This window comes from Jatropha curcas, chromosome 10, assembly GCF_041381405.1.
Source record: "Jatropha curcas cultivar XTBG-Jc1 chromosome 10, XTBG_Jcur_1.0, whole genome shotgun sequence".
In the NCBI taxonomy this organism is placed as follows: domain Eukaryota; kingdom Viridiplantae; phylum Streptophyta; class Magnoliopsida; order Malpighiales; family Euphorbiaceae; genus Jatropha; species Jatropha curcas.
This window is the reverse complement of record NC_143160.1, coordinates 624174-642821: the sequence shown is the minus strand read 5'-3', so window position 1 is coordinate 642821 and position 18648 is coordinate 624174. Positions and strand designations below refer to the sequence as shown.

The following is an 18648-nucleotide window of genomic DNA, read 5'->3' as shown; positions in this document are numbered from 1 at the left end:
ATTACCCTTAAGACTAAATCATGTGATAGTCACATGGGTTACTAACGTTCGAATGGCTCTAGGATATAAATTTTTTTTCTTGAACTATTAATAATTAATAATTAAGTTAATAGGATATATGATTTTTGGAAGCATCTATTTTGAAGACCTGAAGCCATGTATAACACTAACGTAAAGCATTAAAAATAAACCAATAAAGCAAGAAGTTTATTTATTTATTCCAGATTTCGAAATTTGCAAGTTTGGCTCCTTTTCACATTTCGCCCTGTACATTGTGTATGCTGTATGTCCCTGCATTTGGGAGGCTAGGCTTGTTTATGTATCATAGATGTCCAGAATTTTTATTTTTTTATCCTTTTGTCAGATTTTCTAACTATGGTGTTCCTCGTATTACATGTATCACTATTCTGGATCTGGACATACTTCTTGCCCCACTCGAAGCCATGAGTCCATCCGCAGCTCAGTCTCATCACTCTTCTCATATCTCAACAATATTCCAAACAGAATCTTCCCCTGTTTTTATCAAGAAAATTTACAGTTGCTAGGAATTTAAATGAAACAGCAAGCTAAGTTTTGAGTGTGGCAGTATAGCCATGAACGAAGAAAGGCATGAGAGAAAAGCATATTGGCTGTTTTGAGTGTGGCAGTAATGGCTAACCTTCACTCTCCTGTATGCAGCTAAAGTTGCCAAAGGTTCATTTGACCTCAGCACTCGTCCACCTTGATGCACCAAATTGATCATTTGGCAACGATTGCATCCACCCAATGACTGGTAATGGGAACAACATTGTTAAATGGAGAGAGAGAGAGAGAGAGAGAGAGAGAGAGAGAGAGAGAGAGAGAGATTAATGTGAGTGATGGATAATAGTCATCTGTCCTTATTTGGTTCTTTCAGTTCCATGCATTTTAGAGACATTCTTGTTAACTTTGTGTTCATCATGTCCATGATTCACTATAATGTAAGCCAATATATGTGGATTATGCAAGAATGATCTAGAAAACAGATGATACAGTAAAATATAAGCAGTTCTATAGATTTCATGCTATCATGGGTGAAGCTGTTGTTAATGTAAGAACATAGATGAGTAATAATCTACTTATATCCAATATCAAATCCATTAGTCTCCAGTCAGAACTTACTGTAAAATGCTTGTTCCCAATTTCGAGACTTCGCCATGCATCTTCAGCATAAGGTTCACCCCCAGATATGACAAGGTTGGGCCGAAATCTCATTGGAGTTATTTGAATGGATGGTCCACCAGTTCCTTTTTGCTCATCTGAAATCATTAAGAAGGTATTCACATGTACAATTCCAGTAAATAAGAAGATAAATTAACAAAAATTAAACTACCACATATTTCACACGATAAATTGTGAGCAAAAAAACGAAAGATCACTCATTCAACAATACAATTGGAACATTAAAGCACAACCCAGGTCATCAATTCATGCATATTTTTATGGTTTTTTAATGTTATTATTTACAAGCATTATAATCTCGAGTAGAAGCACAGTGGAGGAGATACCATCACTAGTGAAAGTCGGGGTGGGGGTGGAAGCAAGCCTTAATCCAAATCTAATTCGGGATCCCTATATGTATGCTTTTCTAATTTCTTCACCCCACCCGGTTTAAGGGCTACCTTTTAAGTATATAAATTTCCAAAAATGACATGGTTCATTTACTTGTGGGAAATGCTATAATTCATGCTAAGAAAGTGAAAGTACTAGCTGTTCTGTGACTTCGAAGGACTAGAATAGAACATACTCAGGCTTAATCTGTTTTTGAGGTCAGATACGCTTTCCTCTGATATTAACAAAAACTGAGCTTCATTGGCAAAACTCGATCTGTTATCAACATCTCTGCACATGTTGAAACCTCTATTCTTGTTCCTGCAGACATGGTCTTTAGGCCCAGTATATCGTAATAAAGTGCAGGGACGACCTACAGCATTGCTAAACCATAGATTGACATCATTTTCATAGTGATGTACTTCAAACCTGCCAATCAGCAAATAACCATCAGACAGGCAAATAATCAAAACAATATGTTAGTTATTATAAATGACAAAGAGGGGACAGAAAAAGAAAAAAATATTTTTTAAGAGAAAAAAATTATACGAAGATTGAAATCAAGAAGGAATGGAGGATTTTAATAAAGTAAGAGGAAATAGGTTAAAAACAATTAAAGAGCTTTCTTATGCCTCTGCATATCTTCTAAATAAAATCCTCTAAACGAATTGCAAACAGGAGTTGATTAACCTTGAACAAGTTAGGTAAACCTCCTGCCTAGTTTGGTAATGAGCTAATAAAATATGTTACTCTGCATTTATTACCAAACCTCTTGGAATGCAACTGAATTTCTTCTTTTGCACCAGTATAAGAATCTATATTTAGGTTGATCTGCAACTTCACCATACATCGAGGGGACTCGACAAACATTATGCCTTGATTTAGGTTAATAGAAGTTCCAATAAAGCACATTTCAGGAACCTGGAAGAGAAATTCTGACAAATTAATGCTCCATCATGTGAAAGAAAAATGAAAAATGAAGTTGCTATAGTTTCTTCATATAGTTCAGAATTTTGATTTCCAGGTATAGTAAATTGAACAGTTACGCAAAGGTAAACATATTTCATTCAGTAGATAACTCATCTACTTTCCTAAATTAAACCAGCACAAGTTTTAAACAATTCTCTCTGTTGTATAGACTAGTAGGCAGTGGACCTAATGAATTAACAATTGTCTGCACTTTGAACTGCTCGCCTCAAAATTCTAGTGCATCAGGAGTTCAGTTGAATTAAAGACAAAAGAATTGTTAGCTAGCTAAAGAACAAGGTGTCTGTTGGCCATACTGCTCCAATGCATATAAATCTGGAGCAAGTTACTAGCTAGTTCATCTATCTTCCTGTCCAGTAGAACAAAAGCAGCCAGCACTTCAAAGGAAAAAACAACGCAATAACTAAGACATACAACCGCAAATAAAGGTCAATTTCAGGCTTCACACAAATGATTATTCCCTGTGCATAATTTATTCACCTTCTTCTGTGTAAGAATTTCACCAGTCAGACTCCGAAGAAGCCATTCACGGTCATGTTGCAAACCTGATAATTTGGCAATAGAACAAATTATAATTCAAATTTAGCATCAAAAGTATAGTGCACATGGTTAATACTCAGTATTAGTTGAACAAGGAAGATACTAATAGCATTTATGTTAAAAATAAATGAACATATATGTGCACATGTTGTTCAATTCAATCCAAATAAGCTACCAGTGCTGCTCAGAGGCCAACTTTCAACACTGAATCCTCCACATGACTTTATTGGGTAAATTGTAATAGACTTAAGATGATAACCCACAGGTGAGTGTCTTCTTTCATGCCCTGAAATTTTAGTGAAAAGTCAGATGTTAGGTGCCCCATACTGAAGCTGACAAAAATAATAGTTACTAATATTTTGACTTTGGAGGGGAAACCATGTCACAGCTTTGAATTTAAGTATAATAGCACCACTGAAAATGCTCAAAAAACTCCCCAAGTTAAAACATACTATGAAAATCCTATAGCCAAGTAAAACAAATTGACTCCAATACATGAGCAATTTTTATGGAGACTCTTAAACCACGAAGGTGAAATCAAGAAAATACAAGTGACACCCATTCATGCTATTAACTATACAACTTGGGCAGAAGGTACTACTTTTCCACTCTATAAAAGCATTGTAAATAGTGAAATAGTTTATATTCGATGGGACAATGCAATGGCATATATTGACATTCATTCAAGTATATCATACAACTAGAAAGCTCAGTGGCTTCCTATTGTCGACAATTGAAGACAGGCAATATTTATCACACGGCATGATAATGCAGTTTTATTTACATGTCATTTTATTGGTGACAGTATAGAGGAATGTAAACAACAAACCTTCACTTGAGAAGAGGATGGACCTTGTTGTCAACAAATTCCCATTTCCAGACTTATTTGGCATTGATACAAATGACCTTGTGATAAAATCAATAAATTTCTGCATATCAAATTAGAGAATGAATCATAGGCAGATTTCTTTCAAAAATTCATTGTGTTCCTAATAAATGTAAAACAACCACCACTTTACTAGAAATTTAGATGAATGGCCAGGCCAGTCCTTAATAGTTGAAAGTTCTAACTGTTGAAGTTGGAGAGCTCAAGTTCATATACAACCATATTGAAATCCCATATATTTCCAATGGGATCCTAGGCAAGTCCCATATACACTCATGAACATCTATTTACCTTGGCGTCTTCATAGGTTGACATGTAACCAAATGATATTCTGACGGCTCCAGTTGGTTTTCCATGTATTATGTCATTATCATCCCAGCAAACATGCCCAGCCTGAATTCATACATATGAGTAAGGACATATTATGTGCCTGAAAAAGTAACCAAAAACTTGCAAAACCATCACGCGATCCATCTTTTTGCCCCCCCACTAACCAATGACAAAGAAATTACCTCCAAGTTCGAAAGAAGATCCAAGTGAGACAATCCCAGATACTTTGCACATGCTCCAGGATTGCAAAAGCATCCTGTCTACATAAAAATAGTAGGACAAATAGTAAAACCAATACCATCAGCATTGAGATTAGTTGAGCTACGGATTTTCAACTTTCTCCAAGATGGAAACAAAGTATTTTCAAAGTTTACCCGTAAATGGATTCCAGATAGGGAAGCCAACTTTTCCACCTCACGGTATCCAAACCAAGAACCATCAGGTCTTTTCAAATTGAATGATAGTATGGGACCAAATTCATGAGAAAGTAACTGAAAGTGGAAAGTGTAATCTATATGAGAAACTTCCAAAAAGTCCAGCAAAAAAACGGTAGAAATTAAAGGCACATTCAAAAAAAGGCTGACATGAATTTACATGCACATAAAAATTAAAAAATAGGAAAACTCACATGCAGAAGGAACTCCAAAGTGAAGGATTCCATCATTCACTCGGTCAGAGTTTCAACATATGCAAAGTAACCTAAATTAACCTTTATCCTAGAACGAAAGCTCAATTGATTTCAGTTTGCAGATGTGCTCTTTATCCTTTATCCTATTAATTAAATATCACTCCTAATGAGAGACCAGAACACTGGAAATGTCAAAATTATGTCAGCATTAATTAAACAAGCTAACCTTTGAAGAATGACTCTTGTAAATTGTGCAGACATCAGCCCCATTTTCATGCCTTAAAGCCAAAAGTATCTTCTCCAAATACATTGCAAGTGACAACGTATGCCTGAAAGGACACAAAGGAAACGAGGATGAGGGGGGAAAAGGTACAAAATGAAATCTCAATTAGACTATAAAGTAGACAAAAGCACATCAAAGAAGATATATATCACACATAAATGAGCAGCCAAAAATTTTATTTCACCACCTACTGGATGTTCTATTAATTTGAAAGGACTTTACTCCGCTGCTAGTTGACAAAAAATATTAACAGAGGGGTGCATCTCCATCAATTTTTCCCATTTTTTTTTCTTTTCCTACTTCTTCATCCCTGTTTGTATGTCTATATGTCGAGGTGATTGCCAGAATCTTGGTTCCATTTAATGACATATAATGTAAAACAAGGGACTATCTGCAAAATCATTATGACCTATTCCACCTACCGGAATATCCCAGATGCAGTTAGAGAATTGAGTATTTTGAACCCATGGCGTAAAGATGCTATGCTCAAAAATGAAATAGTGCCATCCTCAAAAAGCTCCTCAACACTTTCTCTTCTTTTAACAAAGTCCAGGTCAGCAGATGATGCAGCAACAGTGCCTGGAATTCTTTTAAATTAACCCACGCAAAAATGATATGACACAATGACTTCGATTAAGACCTCCATGCGCTAACCTCCACTAAAGTAAGTCTTCTTTAATATTTTAGCAGCATCTGTGGTATCAAAATAAAGAAAAAGAAAATATTAGGGAGAACCACTTTGTGTCTTAGGATTTGATTAGCCTAATAGCAATAAATATTTGAAGCTCCTATACAAAGATCATTTATTGTATTAGAAGACAGGGGAAAGGATGAAGGGGAAGCAAACTGAGCATTATCATGCAATAAATATGCTCAATTCCTTCAGATGATAGCAATGATTTTGCACCCTTGCCAAGCAGGTTAAACAAATGATGAGATTATCTGGATTCTTGAAGCATGAATTACGAAATGAACTTCAATTGCAATTCAAAGAAAAATTCTTCACATAATCAATCACTTACCATTTTGAACAATGAGAGCACCAAGTCCAGTTGGATAGCCAAATAACTTGACAAAATAACAAGACAAACCGTAAATGTCACATGAAAGTAATCCTAATCATTAAATGAATGTAAAAGCATTTGTACCTTGTAAAATGAGATTACAACAAAATCAGCAGGGTACTTCGACAAATCTGGTGGTTGTGTTGCACATCCTTTTGCAGCATCAATCAAGACCATGCATCTCCCCCTATTTACAACTAAAGTTTTGAGATTATGGAATTGTATACTTCACTCTTAACCATTGACAGCCTACATCTATTAGAGGCCATTAGGACAAGACTCTCTCTTTAATTGATTTGATGAGGATAAAAATAAAGCACATCCTAGCTCTAGATGTATCTCAAATGGCCCACCCTATCCCTCGTTGTTCATTGTCCAAAGCTAAGTGCTGCACTAGAAGCAAGATTGAGTTGAAATCATTAAATATTTAATTAGGCTATCAACAAAACCACCAAATTTTACTCTTGTCCACACTAATCACCAGAAAATTACAAAATTATTTCATTCCCTTTTATTCTAAATTTACTCAACTATTTAGTATCCCATAAGCATGTATATCACCAAGACAATCAGAAAGGACAGCAAATTAAAATTTCTGAGGAAGCAAATGGTGTACTCAAATTTGTGTTGGAGAGTCCGATGTTGTTGACTAGAAATCAATATAGTGGCACCCGGATCAATTTGGGAGTGCCAATGAAAATAAAAAAATGGCAGTATCATGCCAGCAGTTTAACTAATCTGGAATACAGTCACAGCCAAAAAGGGAGAGGAGACTGTAAGAAAGAAGCCCATGTGTGACATCAAAAGGACCAAAAAGTTAACAACACACTCGATGAAAAAATGAATTGCATACTTGCAAAATTGAGAACCTCCCAAAATTCTTTCTGGATTTTCCTTCATAAGCTTCACCAAGTCAAGGCTGAATCTGAAACCTGAGAAATTGCACTCAGAAGGAAAGGCAAACAAGTTATAAGCAGTACCTGCAAAAAAACAAAGTTACACCAAAGGAAAGTAAGTCAGATTTTACTTAAACCTACATAATCATATAATATTATGTAAATGCCATTGCATAACATTATCAGTTGATCTTCTCACTTATCTCTTGCAAAAGCATCAAAAATATATTATTCTACAGAGGACAACAATCAATGCACATCTAACTGATTACTTCTCCCTTGTCTCTTGCAAAAGGATAAAAAATATATTATCCTACAGAGAGGACAGCTTTCAATGCAAATCTAACTTATTCTTTCCTTGGAAGGAAATACATATACAGAGTATTTTCAAAAATTGGACGTGATATACTTTAATTACAAATAGAACAGGATGCACAAAATTCTCAAAACATTCATATAAAGAAACTAAATGGCATAAAATTGTAAATCCAGCTCAGTTTAAGAAATATTACAGGAAAATAGATGAGGTGCTTTGAATAAATGTAGTTTTCTTGTAAGCTTTATAAGGTTTGATGTTCCATTATTTGTTAATCCAAAAATTACCTGTAAGCTCTCCTTCAAGAAGTTCAGGTTCACTTCTTCGTTGAATTGGGTGAGGTGATACCTTCACCGTGGACATGTGGCTTTTGGGTGCTCCATCATGACGCACAGGACTTTCAATGTCTACTGCAAAGGCTGCAGCTCCTTGACTGAGAGCATATCTAATAATTAATGATCAAGTGCAGACAAAAATATGAATTTTTTATATTTGAAATGAAAGAGAAACTTATGCTAGGACCATTCAGCATAAAGGAATAATGTCTTCATTGTTATGATAATTAGGGTCAAAGCGTAAATATCACAACTAATGCCATCTTGCAATGATCTAAGGCTACATATCCATAAAGTTGCCACCAGTAAAATGGTAGAACTGACGGGCACTGTAGGAAAACAAATGTCAAAAAAGAGATATAATCTGAAATTCAAAGTGGCAATCAGGGAGCAGGATACTCTCGGATCCCAAGCACACTGTTATGATTTTCCATGGTGTACATAAAACTACTCCTGCAGCTCCATGGAAAGGCCTCTCCAACGAGCTTCAGAGCTGCTGTTGCACCAGAAGTGAATATGCATTTGTAGTCTTTTGGAGACGCATTGAAATATTCAAGTACCTATAAACACAATAATTTAATGGTAATAGATTGACGAATATAGATAGGGAACCCAAAAAAATATTCCTCATAAGCTTTGATAGAGCACAAATATTAACTATCTATAAATTTCTCATCTACGTTGGTATGGATAAACGTGAATATAGCTAAGTAAAAAGCAAAAGGGTGTAAGATCCATTTGGGATTGTTTTGGAAAAAAAAAAAAAATTGCAGTCGAAGTTCAAGAACGAGTTAAGGATCTTCTCTAGCAGACATTGAATTCCAATTCATGGAATGACTAAAACTGTAAAAGTTCATTGGTACAAAACAAGTGACCGATCTTCGACACGAGAAATGGGAATAAATACCTGTTGGCGTGCTTCCCTGACTATATCAGAAGCAGCCGAACTAGCTTCGCTTTGGCTATCTGAATTAGAATTTTAAATATTAGACACGATTAATTGATAAATAATGCATCATTTATCTATACAGTAAGCATTCAAAACAAGCATACGGGGATTTCCATAAACCCTAGAATTAAGATCTTCGAGAATTGCTTCCAGCTGCAATTCCGAGTGCAGAGTTGCTCCAGCATGGTCCAAGTATGTAATACCTAAATTTCCAAATCCAAAACGGTAGATGAACATTTGAATAAACAAGCAAAGAGCAAAAAGAGCAGAATATCAGACTTAAAATCTTCAATTTACTACAAACAATATCTGACCATTTTGGTCTAATCGCTTGAACTCAGTAGCTCGAATTTCATCGATACTCTTGGGACCATTCGGGTAACCGTAATCGTGGCCAAACTCCCTTAGGAACTCTTCTTTGTCCGCATCCATATTTCTTCTTCTTCACCGATGCGTATATACCTAGTGCTTACAGCTGAAGAAAGTTTGGAATGCGAAATGAATTTGTCAATTGAAAGAATCTACATTCCGCAACCCAAAAACAATGTAAGGATGCCGTCATACACGACCCATATTTTCCACTGAAATATTTTCCCGGCAAAATTTTTTCAGTAGATTTAGCTGTTTCAGTTTTTTGCCCTTTTCGTACACGGACCCATATTTTGTCAGTTTTAATGAGCTGGATTGTTTTGATTGGTCAGTCTCAGTGAGCACATTCAATTACTAGGATTTATTAGTAATTTTGAGCATATTTTTAATGATGAGTTTTAGTTGAATTTACGGAGAAGACACTTTTTTTCCAGTTAATTTTTGTATTAAATGGTTGTTAAATATCAAAAAAAAAAAAAAATTAACAATAACTTCTATATAGGGACTAAATAGCATAAAATTATGAAAATTGAAGACTTTGCTAGTGTATTTCATCAAATTATAGACACTAGAGTACTTTTAACATTTTAGAGTAAAAAAAATTTAACGGTTGTTTCTTATAGTATAATGGAATTATGATGCATTGACGTGTAATTTTAAAAAAACTGAAGTTTTTACTAGTGTATATGAGCAAAATTCATGGGCTATATAATAATTACCCATAAAATAATCAGTACATTAAATCAATAATTAATTATCATTTTAAAAAATTACCGCAATTATATTTACACAGTGAATAGACATTAATCATATTGTTTGAACTAATTAAACTTATGGAGTAGCCTTCATTATCTCAAGACTTGTTCTTCATTTAACATTTTATTCTTTTTCCCTCAAAACAAATAAATTATTATCTCTAGTATTCAACTTCATAAATAATTTATTAATTTCAAGTTGAACCAATCTCTAGACTATCAATGATTCAATTTTGTATTTCAAATTAATTGAAAATTAAGGAATTTAATCTTTCAAAAAGAAAAAAAAAAAAATTTCAATACCGTAATTAACAAAAACAAAAGGAAATGATAGAAGCCTGAATTTCATATATAGAGTACGACTTTACACCAATGTTTCATTCATAATCCAGGTATTAAATAACATAAAATCACAGATTATGACATTAAAATTTTGAAAAATATTTATTTTCTACCAAAAGTAGAAGTAGAACAAATTAAGCGTTGACAAAGTAAAAGAAAACTAATTGATTCGAGCAAAATCAAGAGACTTTTTTCCTTCATGAGCATTACCGAAGAAATTATTCATATAATCTCCAAACACAACCTCTCTGTAAAGAGCTACGCCGTCGCGCTCCACCAATTCAGCAAACGGTGCAATCTTTTCTGTTGGTTTTGGGATGGTAAAAATTGGTACCGACACTCTTGATTGGAGGCTTGTTGTTCGCACTCTATGTTCTGCGCTTTTGTACCTTCCATTGCTCAGAATCTGACCAATATAATAATAATAATAATGTCAAAGAGCGGTAGATAATATGACTTTTTTAATTCTGATTCCCCGTGTCTAATATTGCTCACACTGCGTCAAATTCACGGGAGCGCTTGTAAGGGTCTAATATTCAATCAACTTTTTACTTAAAATATCTAAATCTTTTCCACCCAGATTAATCCCATTGATAATCCATCATCTCATTTAAATAGTCAATTAATTAAACTATGGTAATGGTGAAAATAGAAAATTAGAAAAAAATAAAATAAAAATCAGATATTACTATGCTTCTTTTGTTGTGGGGTTCCGCCAACATGTGGAATCCACAGACATTTGAAAAGAAAAAAAAAAAAGAGATTCAAACGTCTGGGATCTACACACATTTGAATGAAGAAAAAAATAAAAACATGTTTTGTGTTGGTGGCAGTCAAAGAGGACGGTGCCAAACCAAAGAAAGAAAGAAAAGAAAAAAAAAAGTGGACGCGTGATTAACGCGTCCACTGCGCTCCCTTCTCCTATAAAAAGGAAAAGGATTTTTATTTCAAAATGTACAAAAATAAAAACATAAAAACAAAGAAAAATTTTAGGAAAAGGGTTCCTAAAATTGGGAAAGAGAGAAAATAGTGAATATTGTAATTTTTGGGGTGTTTTTATTAAACACTAGAGTGCCACTATTTTTTGTAATCTCTTTTGTACCTACTATTTTTAGTAGAAGAATTATTCAGATTTTTTGTCCCGTGGACGTAGCCCATAACAGTTGAAGGGTGAACCACATAATTCTCGGTGTTCTTATTTTTTTCTAGCATTTACGGTAATTATTTAATTTTTTTACCGTGATTATTATTTCTGGTGGATTCGATCGTCAATATTCAATATTTAATTATTGGAGGTATATGTGGTAATAGTAATTTTATTTTACTTTTACCATCGATATTTTTTCACGGGCCCCACTCGGGATAAGTTAAAATTCCAACATCTTTCCTTAAAAAGGCATGTCCTCCTTCTCCCAAAAAAAAAAAAAAAACAAAAAAGGAATGCTCCTTCCCTTTACACCTCATGTATGGTGTAACAAGAGGTGGAGCTCCTGAGGCTTGAAGTTGGGTTCCGTCATTCCGAAAAATTTAAAAAAAAAATTTATTAATGAAAAATTACATTTTAATCTTTAAAAATATAAAAAATTATTTGTTTCCTTTAAAAATTTTAAAAAATTTTTATTTAGCTCTCTTAAAATAATTGTCCTAACTCTGTCCTGAATGTAATATTAATATGGAATCCGTATATTTAATGCACATTTAAGTTCTTAGCATCATTACAGAAACAAGTTAGATCTCAATTATGAAAAATAATTAGTCAACATATTAATTAAAAAATGCATAATATATATATTACAAAATTTGGAACTCTAACCTGTAATGTGTCACCGACATTGATGACCAAAGCACCGGTAACCGGTGGGATCTCTATCCATTCTCCTTTATCCTTCCCATCTACGTTATCTTCCAATTTCACGTATAGACCTCCAATTTCATCCTGCAATAACACAGTTAGAGTACCCATGTCGGAGTGGCGACCCACCCCAACAGTTAGCTCTGGATTTGGACACGTTGGATAGAAATTCATGTTCACCATTTTCATCCCAATCAATGCATCTATTTTTGAATCATCCAATTTCACTCCCAGCTTTTCAATTAGAACTTCAAGTAATTTTCTAACCATCTTGATCGATGTTCTTAGATATTCGAGTGCAACTTCCCTGTAAAAGTACAAATATTTCTTTAGTTAGTAATTGTACAACTAAGTCAAAGTGGGACAATCATATAACAAGACTACTGTTTGTTTTTATAAAATAACTTGTAAGAAAATATTTTTTCACAATTTTTCCGTTGTTTGAAGCGCTCAGAAAAATAAATCAATGGAAAATATTTTCCTAGTCAAACGAAAATTAAGTCATTTTTTAGAGAAAATAATTTCTTATTTTCGAGAGAGTAAAATATTTTATGGATATTGACAAACCTTATAAATTCATATTTTTAATTTATTAATCATCATAATTACTATCACCAGTCACCATTTATCACCAACCACCACCACCAACCATCACCACTGGCCACCGACAGCCATCGCCATAGGTAACTTTCATAATTTATATATATATATTCTTTTTATTCTTTTCATAGTTAACAATAAAATTTTTAAATTATAAAATTTCTATTATTATTAATATTTTTTATGGTCTTATGAGATACAAACTTTAATATTTTTAACTAATTTTCAATATTATAACAAAAAAACGGAAAATAAGTCATTTGAAAAATATTTTCAAGATATTTTTCAGCAAGTTATTTTACGGAAACAAAGGATCGTGAATGTATTTGAAAGTTGAACAAAGAATTATTGAATTTCCTTCATTAATTAACGATAACAACAGATTGGGACGATGATAATCCATATCCATGTAATGATGTAAAACAGAAAGAGTAGTGTAAATTTTTAGGTAGGAGAGTGCTTACTTGCATTCTTTAGGCCAAACTTGAAGGGCCTCATCGTCATTAGTATAGATCATACTAATATAATCTTTCCACTCTAATGCCTTCTCTTTCTCTGGAACAAAACTGGTGCCATACTTAACCAACGGGCTAGGGCTAACGCCCTTGCGATAGGCAGCCTTCTTTTCAGGTGTTTGGCTAAAGAAACTATGAGCTGCAACCTTCAAGGACTCGAGCAGCTCCAAGGGCACGCCATGGTTAATCACTTGGAAGAACCCTAGAGTCTCAGCGGCTCTAGAAATTTCTTCAACCACATGGTTATGGTCAGGACCATCTAGTTTTGACAAATCAATTGGTGAGTTATCATTAAGGGTTGCGTTTCGTTTGTCTATTCTTTCTTCTTGGGGTTGAACATATTGTTGTGGTACTTTTGTTAGGCCTAAATCCACCATCCCCTTAACTCCATTTCCGTCTCGGACTACAAAATTGAAAAGTGAGTCTCTATCAGAAAAGCTCGGAGCCATTATTGTATAAGAAAAAAGGAGATGAAGTAATAGTGGGATGGTAGTATGCAACCAAGGGAACCAATATATATAATACTAATGAAGTGATCCTAATCTCAAGTTGGGTTTACTCCCATCTTGCCTGTGATGCTGATAGGTTGATTTTGTTTAGTTAACGAATTATTGACTAAACCCTAAATTTTAATTTTTTTTAATGCATAAGCTATCGGTAAATACATATATATGTACGACTTGATAATAATATTAAAATAAAAAATCCTCCTTTAATTATAATTTATCAAAAAATATATAGAATCATCTACCTTAAAACCTAATAGTACAATTTTGAATATATTTATTTGAGACTATAAAATCAAGGATTAATTACTTTCTATTTGTAAAAGCTTAAACTTGATTAAACAGTCATTCAAATTATTTTTTTCAAAAACATAAAAAAGGGTGCTATTTAAAAAAATACTCTTCAGTGTGAATCACATTTATTTCTGTAGGTAGCCAATTAAAAAGAAAGATTTTAAAAAAAAAAATATTACCATTTTTTTCAGTAAATACGATAAAAATTTTATCATTTGAATTAAAATATTATTTATAATTAATTTAATATATAAGTGAATCAATATATTGGGATGTGGCGACGTGTTTTACTATTTCAGCAGTAAAAGATCGAAAGATAAGAAGTGGTCCGGTATAACTACTACTTTGTCCATTGTGCTAGCAGTCGAGTTTGACTGACCTTAACCCACTTTGTAGGCTATTTTTTTAATGTGTAATAAAGAAAATCACGTGCAATGGCCATGCCCTAATTTTCTAAACCCTGCAAAATAGCCAAGACTCATGCTAACAATTACTTTAAGAATGCTCATACCCTTCACTTTCAAAGAGAAATTTTATATTAATCTTGTTATAATTAATACAACTTGCTTGTTATATACAGATAAGTCTTTCTTAAAATTTGTAACTCAAATTGGTAAAAAATAATTGCATAGGGTTAATTTGTCAACCTCATACGTAGTTATACAATTAAGTCAATATTAGTATTGCATTGATAGGGACATTGAATAAAAATATATGAAAATCTATCTTCTTCAGATGACCCACAAGTTTAACATATTCAAAAAAGAAGCTAATCCAGTGTAATGCCTTTGCATGTCGGTAATATTATATAATTTACAAAATTGATAAGAAAACAAATTAGCAATAAAGTTAATTTTTACTTTTGTTTATCTGATAAATTTTAGCTTGGTGTGGTAGGTGGGTTACATTTCTTTTTTTGTTAATTTATTACAAATAAAATATTAATAACATTTGTTTTATTAAAGTTAAAATGTTAAAGGAAAGAAACATCGTATACAAGAAAACACTGTAATAATTTAGGCCCCAATTGTTTATTTTTAGTTTTTTTATTTATTAGAAACATGAAGCAATTTTCAGTTTTTGAATATTTATCTTTTGAAAATTATTTTTTTTCATGATAGTGAAAAATTCTTCTAATTATCAAATCTCTCCCTTATTAAGCCATTAAAGATTTTTAGTTAATAATAAAAATCTTAAAAGTTCAAAGTTTCAGACAGAATAATTAAAAATATTTTACAATTTAATTTTAAAATTTCAAAGTTTTAGTAACTATTGATTATTATGTTGGGTAAAAAAATAATATCCAAATATTATAATAAATAAATAATACTAAATGACATTAGATTTATATAAATAGAGAAAATAATAGTAAATATAAAAATAATAATAAATGGAGAAAAGATAGAGTAAATTATATGTTTATATATTTTGGATAAATAAATAACATTAGATTTATATATAGAGAGAAAAAATAATAATAATAATAACAGTACCAGCAATTTTATGAGGATAAATGTTATATAATAAATGAAAAAAATGAGCAATGTAGAATTAAAATAGAAAACACAATTCCCTAAACTACTATTTGTGGTTTCATAAAATTTTTTTTTGTTTTAAAAATAGTTTTCTCTAAAGTAAAGAAAAAAATTAAACAAGTTTTGTTTATTTTTAAAAAAAAAAAAAAAAAAAAAAAGAAAAACAAGAAACTTAATCGAACCGTTGCTTAGGAATTAAGGTTCAATTAATTAAGTATTAACAGAGCCAACTCAGTTGAGAATATTCTATATTTATACACGTAATATGTTCACTTCTGTCACAGCCAGAAGGTTATTCTATTATTGCTGCTACTAGTCACATAGCAAGATAAGTTTTGTGAAGATGAAGCTAATATATTCGTGCAAAATCAAGAGATTTCTTTCCCTCGTGTGCATTTCCAAAGAAATTGTTATAGTACTCTTCAAACACTATCTCTCTGTAACGAGCCACCCCATCTTTCTCCACTACTTCAGCCCATGGTCCAATCTTCTCTGTTCCTTTCGGGATCGTAAAAATTGGTATTGAAACTCTCGATTGACTGCTTGTAGTTCGCACTCTATGTTCTGCACTTTTGTACCTTCCATTGCTCACTATCTGTTAATTAAAAAATAATAAGAAGAAAAAAATGAGAGAGTTACTTTGAAAGGTGCTACAAAGGGAAATTGTATTTTAATTTCAAAAGTCCAAATATTTACCTGAAGTGTATCACCAACATTGATGACTAAAGCACCAGGAATTGGTGGGATTTCCATCCACTCTCCCTTTACGTCGCCGTCCATATTTTCTTCCACTTTGACATAGAGACCACCAATTCCATCCTGCAACAACACGGTGAGAGTACCCAAGTCTGAATGCCTACCCACGCCTACTGTGAGCTCAGGATTTGGGCATGTTGGGTAGAAATTCATGTTCACCGTCTTCAACCCAGTTAGTGCATCTATTTTGGCATCAATATCTGCACTTACTCCTAGCTTCTCCATCAAAACTTGTAGTAGTTTTCTTACCATCGTCATTGATGTTCTCAGATACTCGAGAGCGGCTTCCCTGAAAAATGTGTAAATATATGTATTATTCACTTCGAACTTGAGACTGTAAGTTTAAAGAGAAATCAGAAAATAGAGAGTTCTTACTTGCATTCTTTAGGCCAAAACTGAAGAGCTTCAGCGTCATTAGTATAGATCATACTAATATAGTCTTTCCATTCCAATGCCTTCTCCTTCTCAGGCACAAAACTAGTCCCATACTTAACCAGTGGGGTTGGGGTCACGCCCTTACGATAAATAGCCTTCCTTTCAGGTGGTTGGCCAAAGAAACTGTGAGCTGAATCTTTCAATGCCTCAAGCAAATCTAAAGGCACGCCATGGTTCACCACCTGAAAGAACCCTACAGTCTCAGCTGCTCTAGCAATTTCCTCTGCCACTCGATCACGATCAGGACCATCTAATTTAGACATGTCAATTGGTGGGTTATTATTTGAGGTTGCATTTAACTTGTCGATTCTTTCTTGTTGAGGTTGCACGTACTGTTGCGGTACCTTTGATAGGCCTGAATCCACCATGCCCTTCACGCCATTGCCCTCTCGGACTACAAAATTGAACAATGAGTTTGAATCAGAAAAGCTATGAGATGGAGCCATAGATATTGGATTATTAGCTTGAATTGAGCAATTGATGGTAGTGCAAAGCTTGGGTTTATGCCAATATATAGACTAGTTGTGAAGTGGACTAACAACAACCCTACGTCAAGAAAAGAAAGAATGCAATAATACTAATGTATGGAACTGAAAACTAGCGATCTGTGTTGACTTACTGTTATTTTTATTTTTGCCCCCAAGATAAGCAAACGGTCGTTTTTACTTGATAAATATAAAGAAAATTATGAAAAAAAAATGCCACGTTTGAACCATTCATTCCTTCAATAACCCATGATTCATGCTACTTCAACTTGAAAGGGAACGAAATTATTATTATATATTATATGATTTACTTGTTATATAGTGTCTCCAAAAATTGACAGTCGTCTCTATTTGGGTTTTCGTTTTCAAAATTCATATTACAACAATAAGTATTACACATAATTGATCAAACCAAATTTGATAATGATTTGTGAAGCAGCTTGTAAGTAATTGTAAAAACAAAAGACAATTAAGCATTGCAAATTATTTCTTTTAGTCCGTTGAGCTAACACGAATGCCTGCATGAGCCGGTCGAACCACTAAGGGGTGAATTGCTATTTGTTCCATATATGAAATAGAATCATCGACTTCACTTAAAAGATTGTAAAACCATTGAGTGTAAAACTGTTATTAGTAGTTAATTTTTTTATTTTGTTAATTTTTAAAAGTTAATTATATCTTTAAATAATCTTACTTGTACGATTCATTGAAGTGGATATTCGAAGGAAAAAAAAAAAAATCCAGCTTACATGACAGTGAAACAACATATATAAATATAATGTATTATTTTCAGGATCCATACAAAAAATGCCATGTCTCACCCTGTTTTGGTAGGTGGAACATTTACAAGTAAATGCAAGAGGACGAAAATTAAGACAATGTAAAAACACAAGGTGATGTGTTGCGGTTGGTAGGAAACCAAATTTGAGCAAGAATCATGGTTTCAAATCCAGGAGATGAAACTAGAACTACTTTTTATTTTATTTTAAAATTTTATTTTTCTTATTAATTTTTTTAAAAAATAATGGAAATAACTTTTTCATTTACAATAACATATTTAATTATAACTAAGAGTGTTATTGCTTAAAAAAATCGAAATTAGGATAAAATTAATAAAAATATCAAAAATAAAGTGAAATTACAAAAAAAAAAAAAATGCTAAGTTTAAGGTATTCCAATACACATTATTTGGCTAAAATCAAATGTAGGCTCTATTCAGCCGCAGTGTTTTAAATAGTGTTTTGAGGATTGAAACACAATCTTAATTAATTATAGGGTTGGGTAGTACAATATCTACCCTAGGTTTATAGTTTGAGACAGTATTTTATAAAACATTATAACTTTTAGCGTTTTATATATCATCACTTGTCTTTATCTTATTCCTCTCTTTCATATCTTTTTTGTCATTTTATATATATTAA

General features: G+C 32.8%; 3 protein-coding genes across 3 annotated transcripts; all 3 read right to left on the bottom strand.

Annotated features, from left to right (window-relative positions):
• Positions 1-186: 186 nt before the first annotated feature.
• On the bottom strand, positions 187-9380 carry ABA3 (molybdenum cofactor sulfurase (LOS5) (ABA3)). Its single transcript, XM_012232007.3, has 22 exons — positions 9098-9380; positions 8888-8986; positions 8742-8800; positions 8234-8394; positions 7787-7944; positions 7141-7267; positions 6372-6474; positions 6246-6291; positions 5878-5916; positions 5646-5802; positions 5167-5269; positions 4687-4803; positions 4495-4572; positions 4274-4375; positions 3926-4025; positions 3272-3382; positions 3037-3101; positions 2339-2490; positions 1766-1998; positions 1141-1277; positions 659-769; positions 187-513 (listed from the first exon to the last, which is right to left on the bottom strand). The coding sequence occupies exons 1-22, from the start codon at positions 9213-9215 to the stop codon at positions 403-405; spliced, it is 2487 nt and encodes an 828-aa protein (XP_012087397.1). The 5' UTR covers positions 9216-9380; the 3' UTR covers positions 187-402.
• An 870-nt stretch (positions 9381-10250) lies between these two features.
• On the bottom strand, positions 10251-13701 carry LOC105646196 (scopoletin 8-hydroxylase). The gene is made up of 3 exons (XM_012232006.4): positions 13166-13701; positions 12063-12408; positions 10251-10655 (listed from the first exon to the last, which is right to left on the bottom strand). The coding sequence occupies exons 1-3, from the start codon at positions 13663-13665 to the stop codon at positions 10410-10412; spliced, it is 1092 nt and encodes a 363-aa protein (XP_012087396.1). The 5' UTR covers positions 13666-13701; the 3' UTR covers positions 10251-10409.
• Positions 13702-15723: 2022 nt separating this feature from the next.
• LOC105646195 (scopoletin 8-hydroxylase) lies at positions 15724-17240 on the bottom strand. Its single transcript, XM_012232004.4, has 3 exons — positions 16683-17240; positions 16248-16596; positions 15724-16146 (listed from the first exon to the last, which is right to left on the bottom strand). Exons 1-3 carry the CDS (start codon positions 17186-17188, stop codon positions 15901-15903), a joined length of 1101 nt encoding a protein of 366 aa, XP_012087394.1. The 5' UTR covers positions 17189-17240; the 3' UTR covers positions 15724-15900.
• Between the last annotated feature and the right edge of the window lie 1408 nt (positions 17241-18648).

Excerpts from the sequence above, each read along its gene's own strand:
- ABA3 (XM_012232007.3), bottom strand. The coding sequence starts at position 9,215 with ATGGATGCGGACAAAGAAGAGTTCCTAAGGGAGTTTGGCCACGATTAC. Across the intron at positions 6,292-6,371 it reads TTGTAATCTCATTTTACAAG|TTATTTGGCTATCCAACTGG; the intron begins GTACAAATGCTT and ends TATTTTGTCAAG. Across the intron at positions 4,804-5,166 it reads ACAAGAGTCATTCTTCAAAG|TTACTTTCTCATGAATTTGG; the intron begins GTTAGCTTGTTT and ends TTCCACTTTCAG.
- LOC105646196 (XM_012232006.4), bottom strand. The coding sequence starts at position 13,665 with ATGGCTCCGAGCTTTTCTGATAGAGACTCACTTTTCAATTTTGTAGTC. Across the intron at positions 12,409-13,165 it reads GTTTGGCCTAAAGAATGCAA|GGAAGTTGCACTCGAATATC; the intron begins GTAAGCACTCTC and ends GTACTTTTACAG. Across the intron at positions 10,656-12,062 it reads ATGTCGGTGACACATTACAG|ATTCTGAGCAATGGAAGGTA; the intron begins GTTAGAGTTCCA and ends TATATTGGTCAG.
- LOC105646195 (XM_012232004.4), bottom strand. The coding sequence starts at position 17,188 with ATGGCTCCATCTCATAGCTTTTCTGATTCAAACTCATTGTTCAATTTT. Across the intron at positions 16,597-16,682 it reads TTTTGGCCTAAAGAATGCAA|GGAAGCCGCTCTCGAGTATC; the intron begins GTAAGAACTCTC and ends CACATTTTTCAG. Across the intron at positions 16,147-16,247 it reads ATGTTGGTGATACACTTCAG|ATAGTGAGCAATGGAAGGTA; the intron begins GTAAATATTTGG and ends TTTAATTAACAG.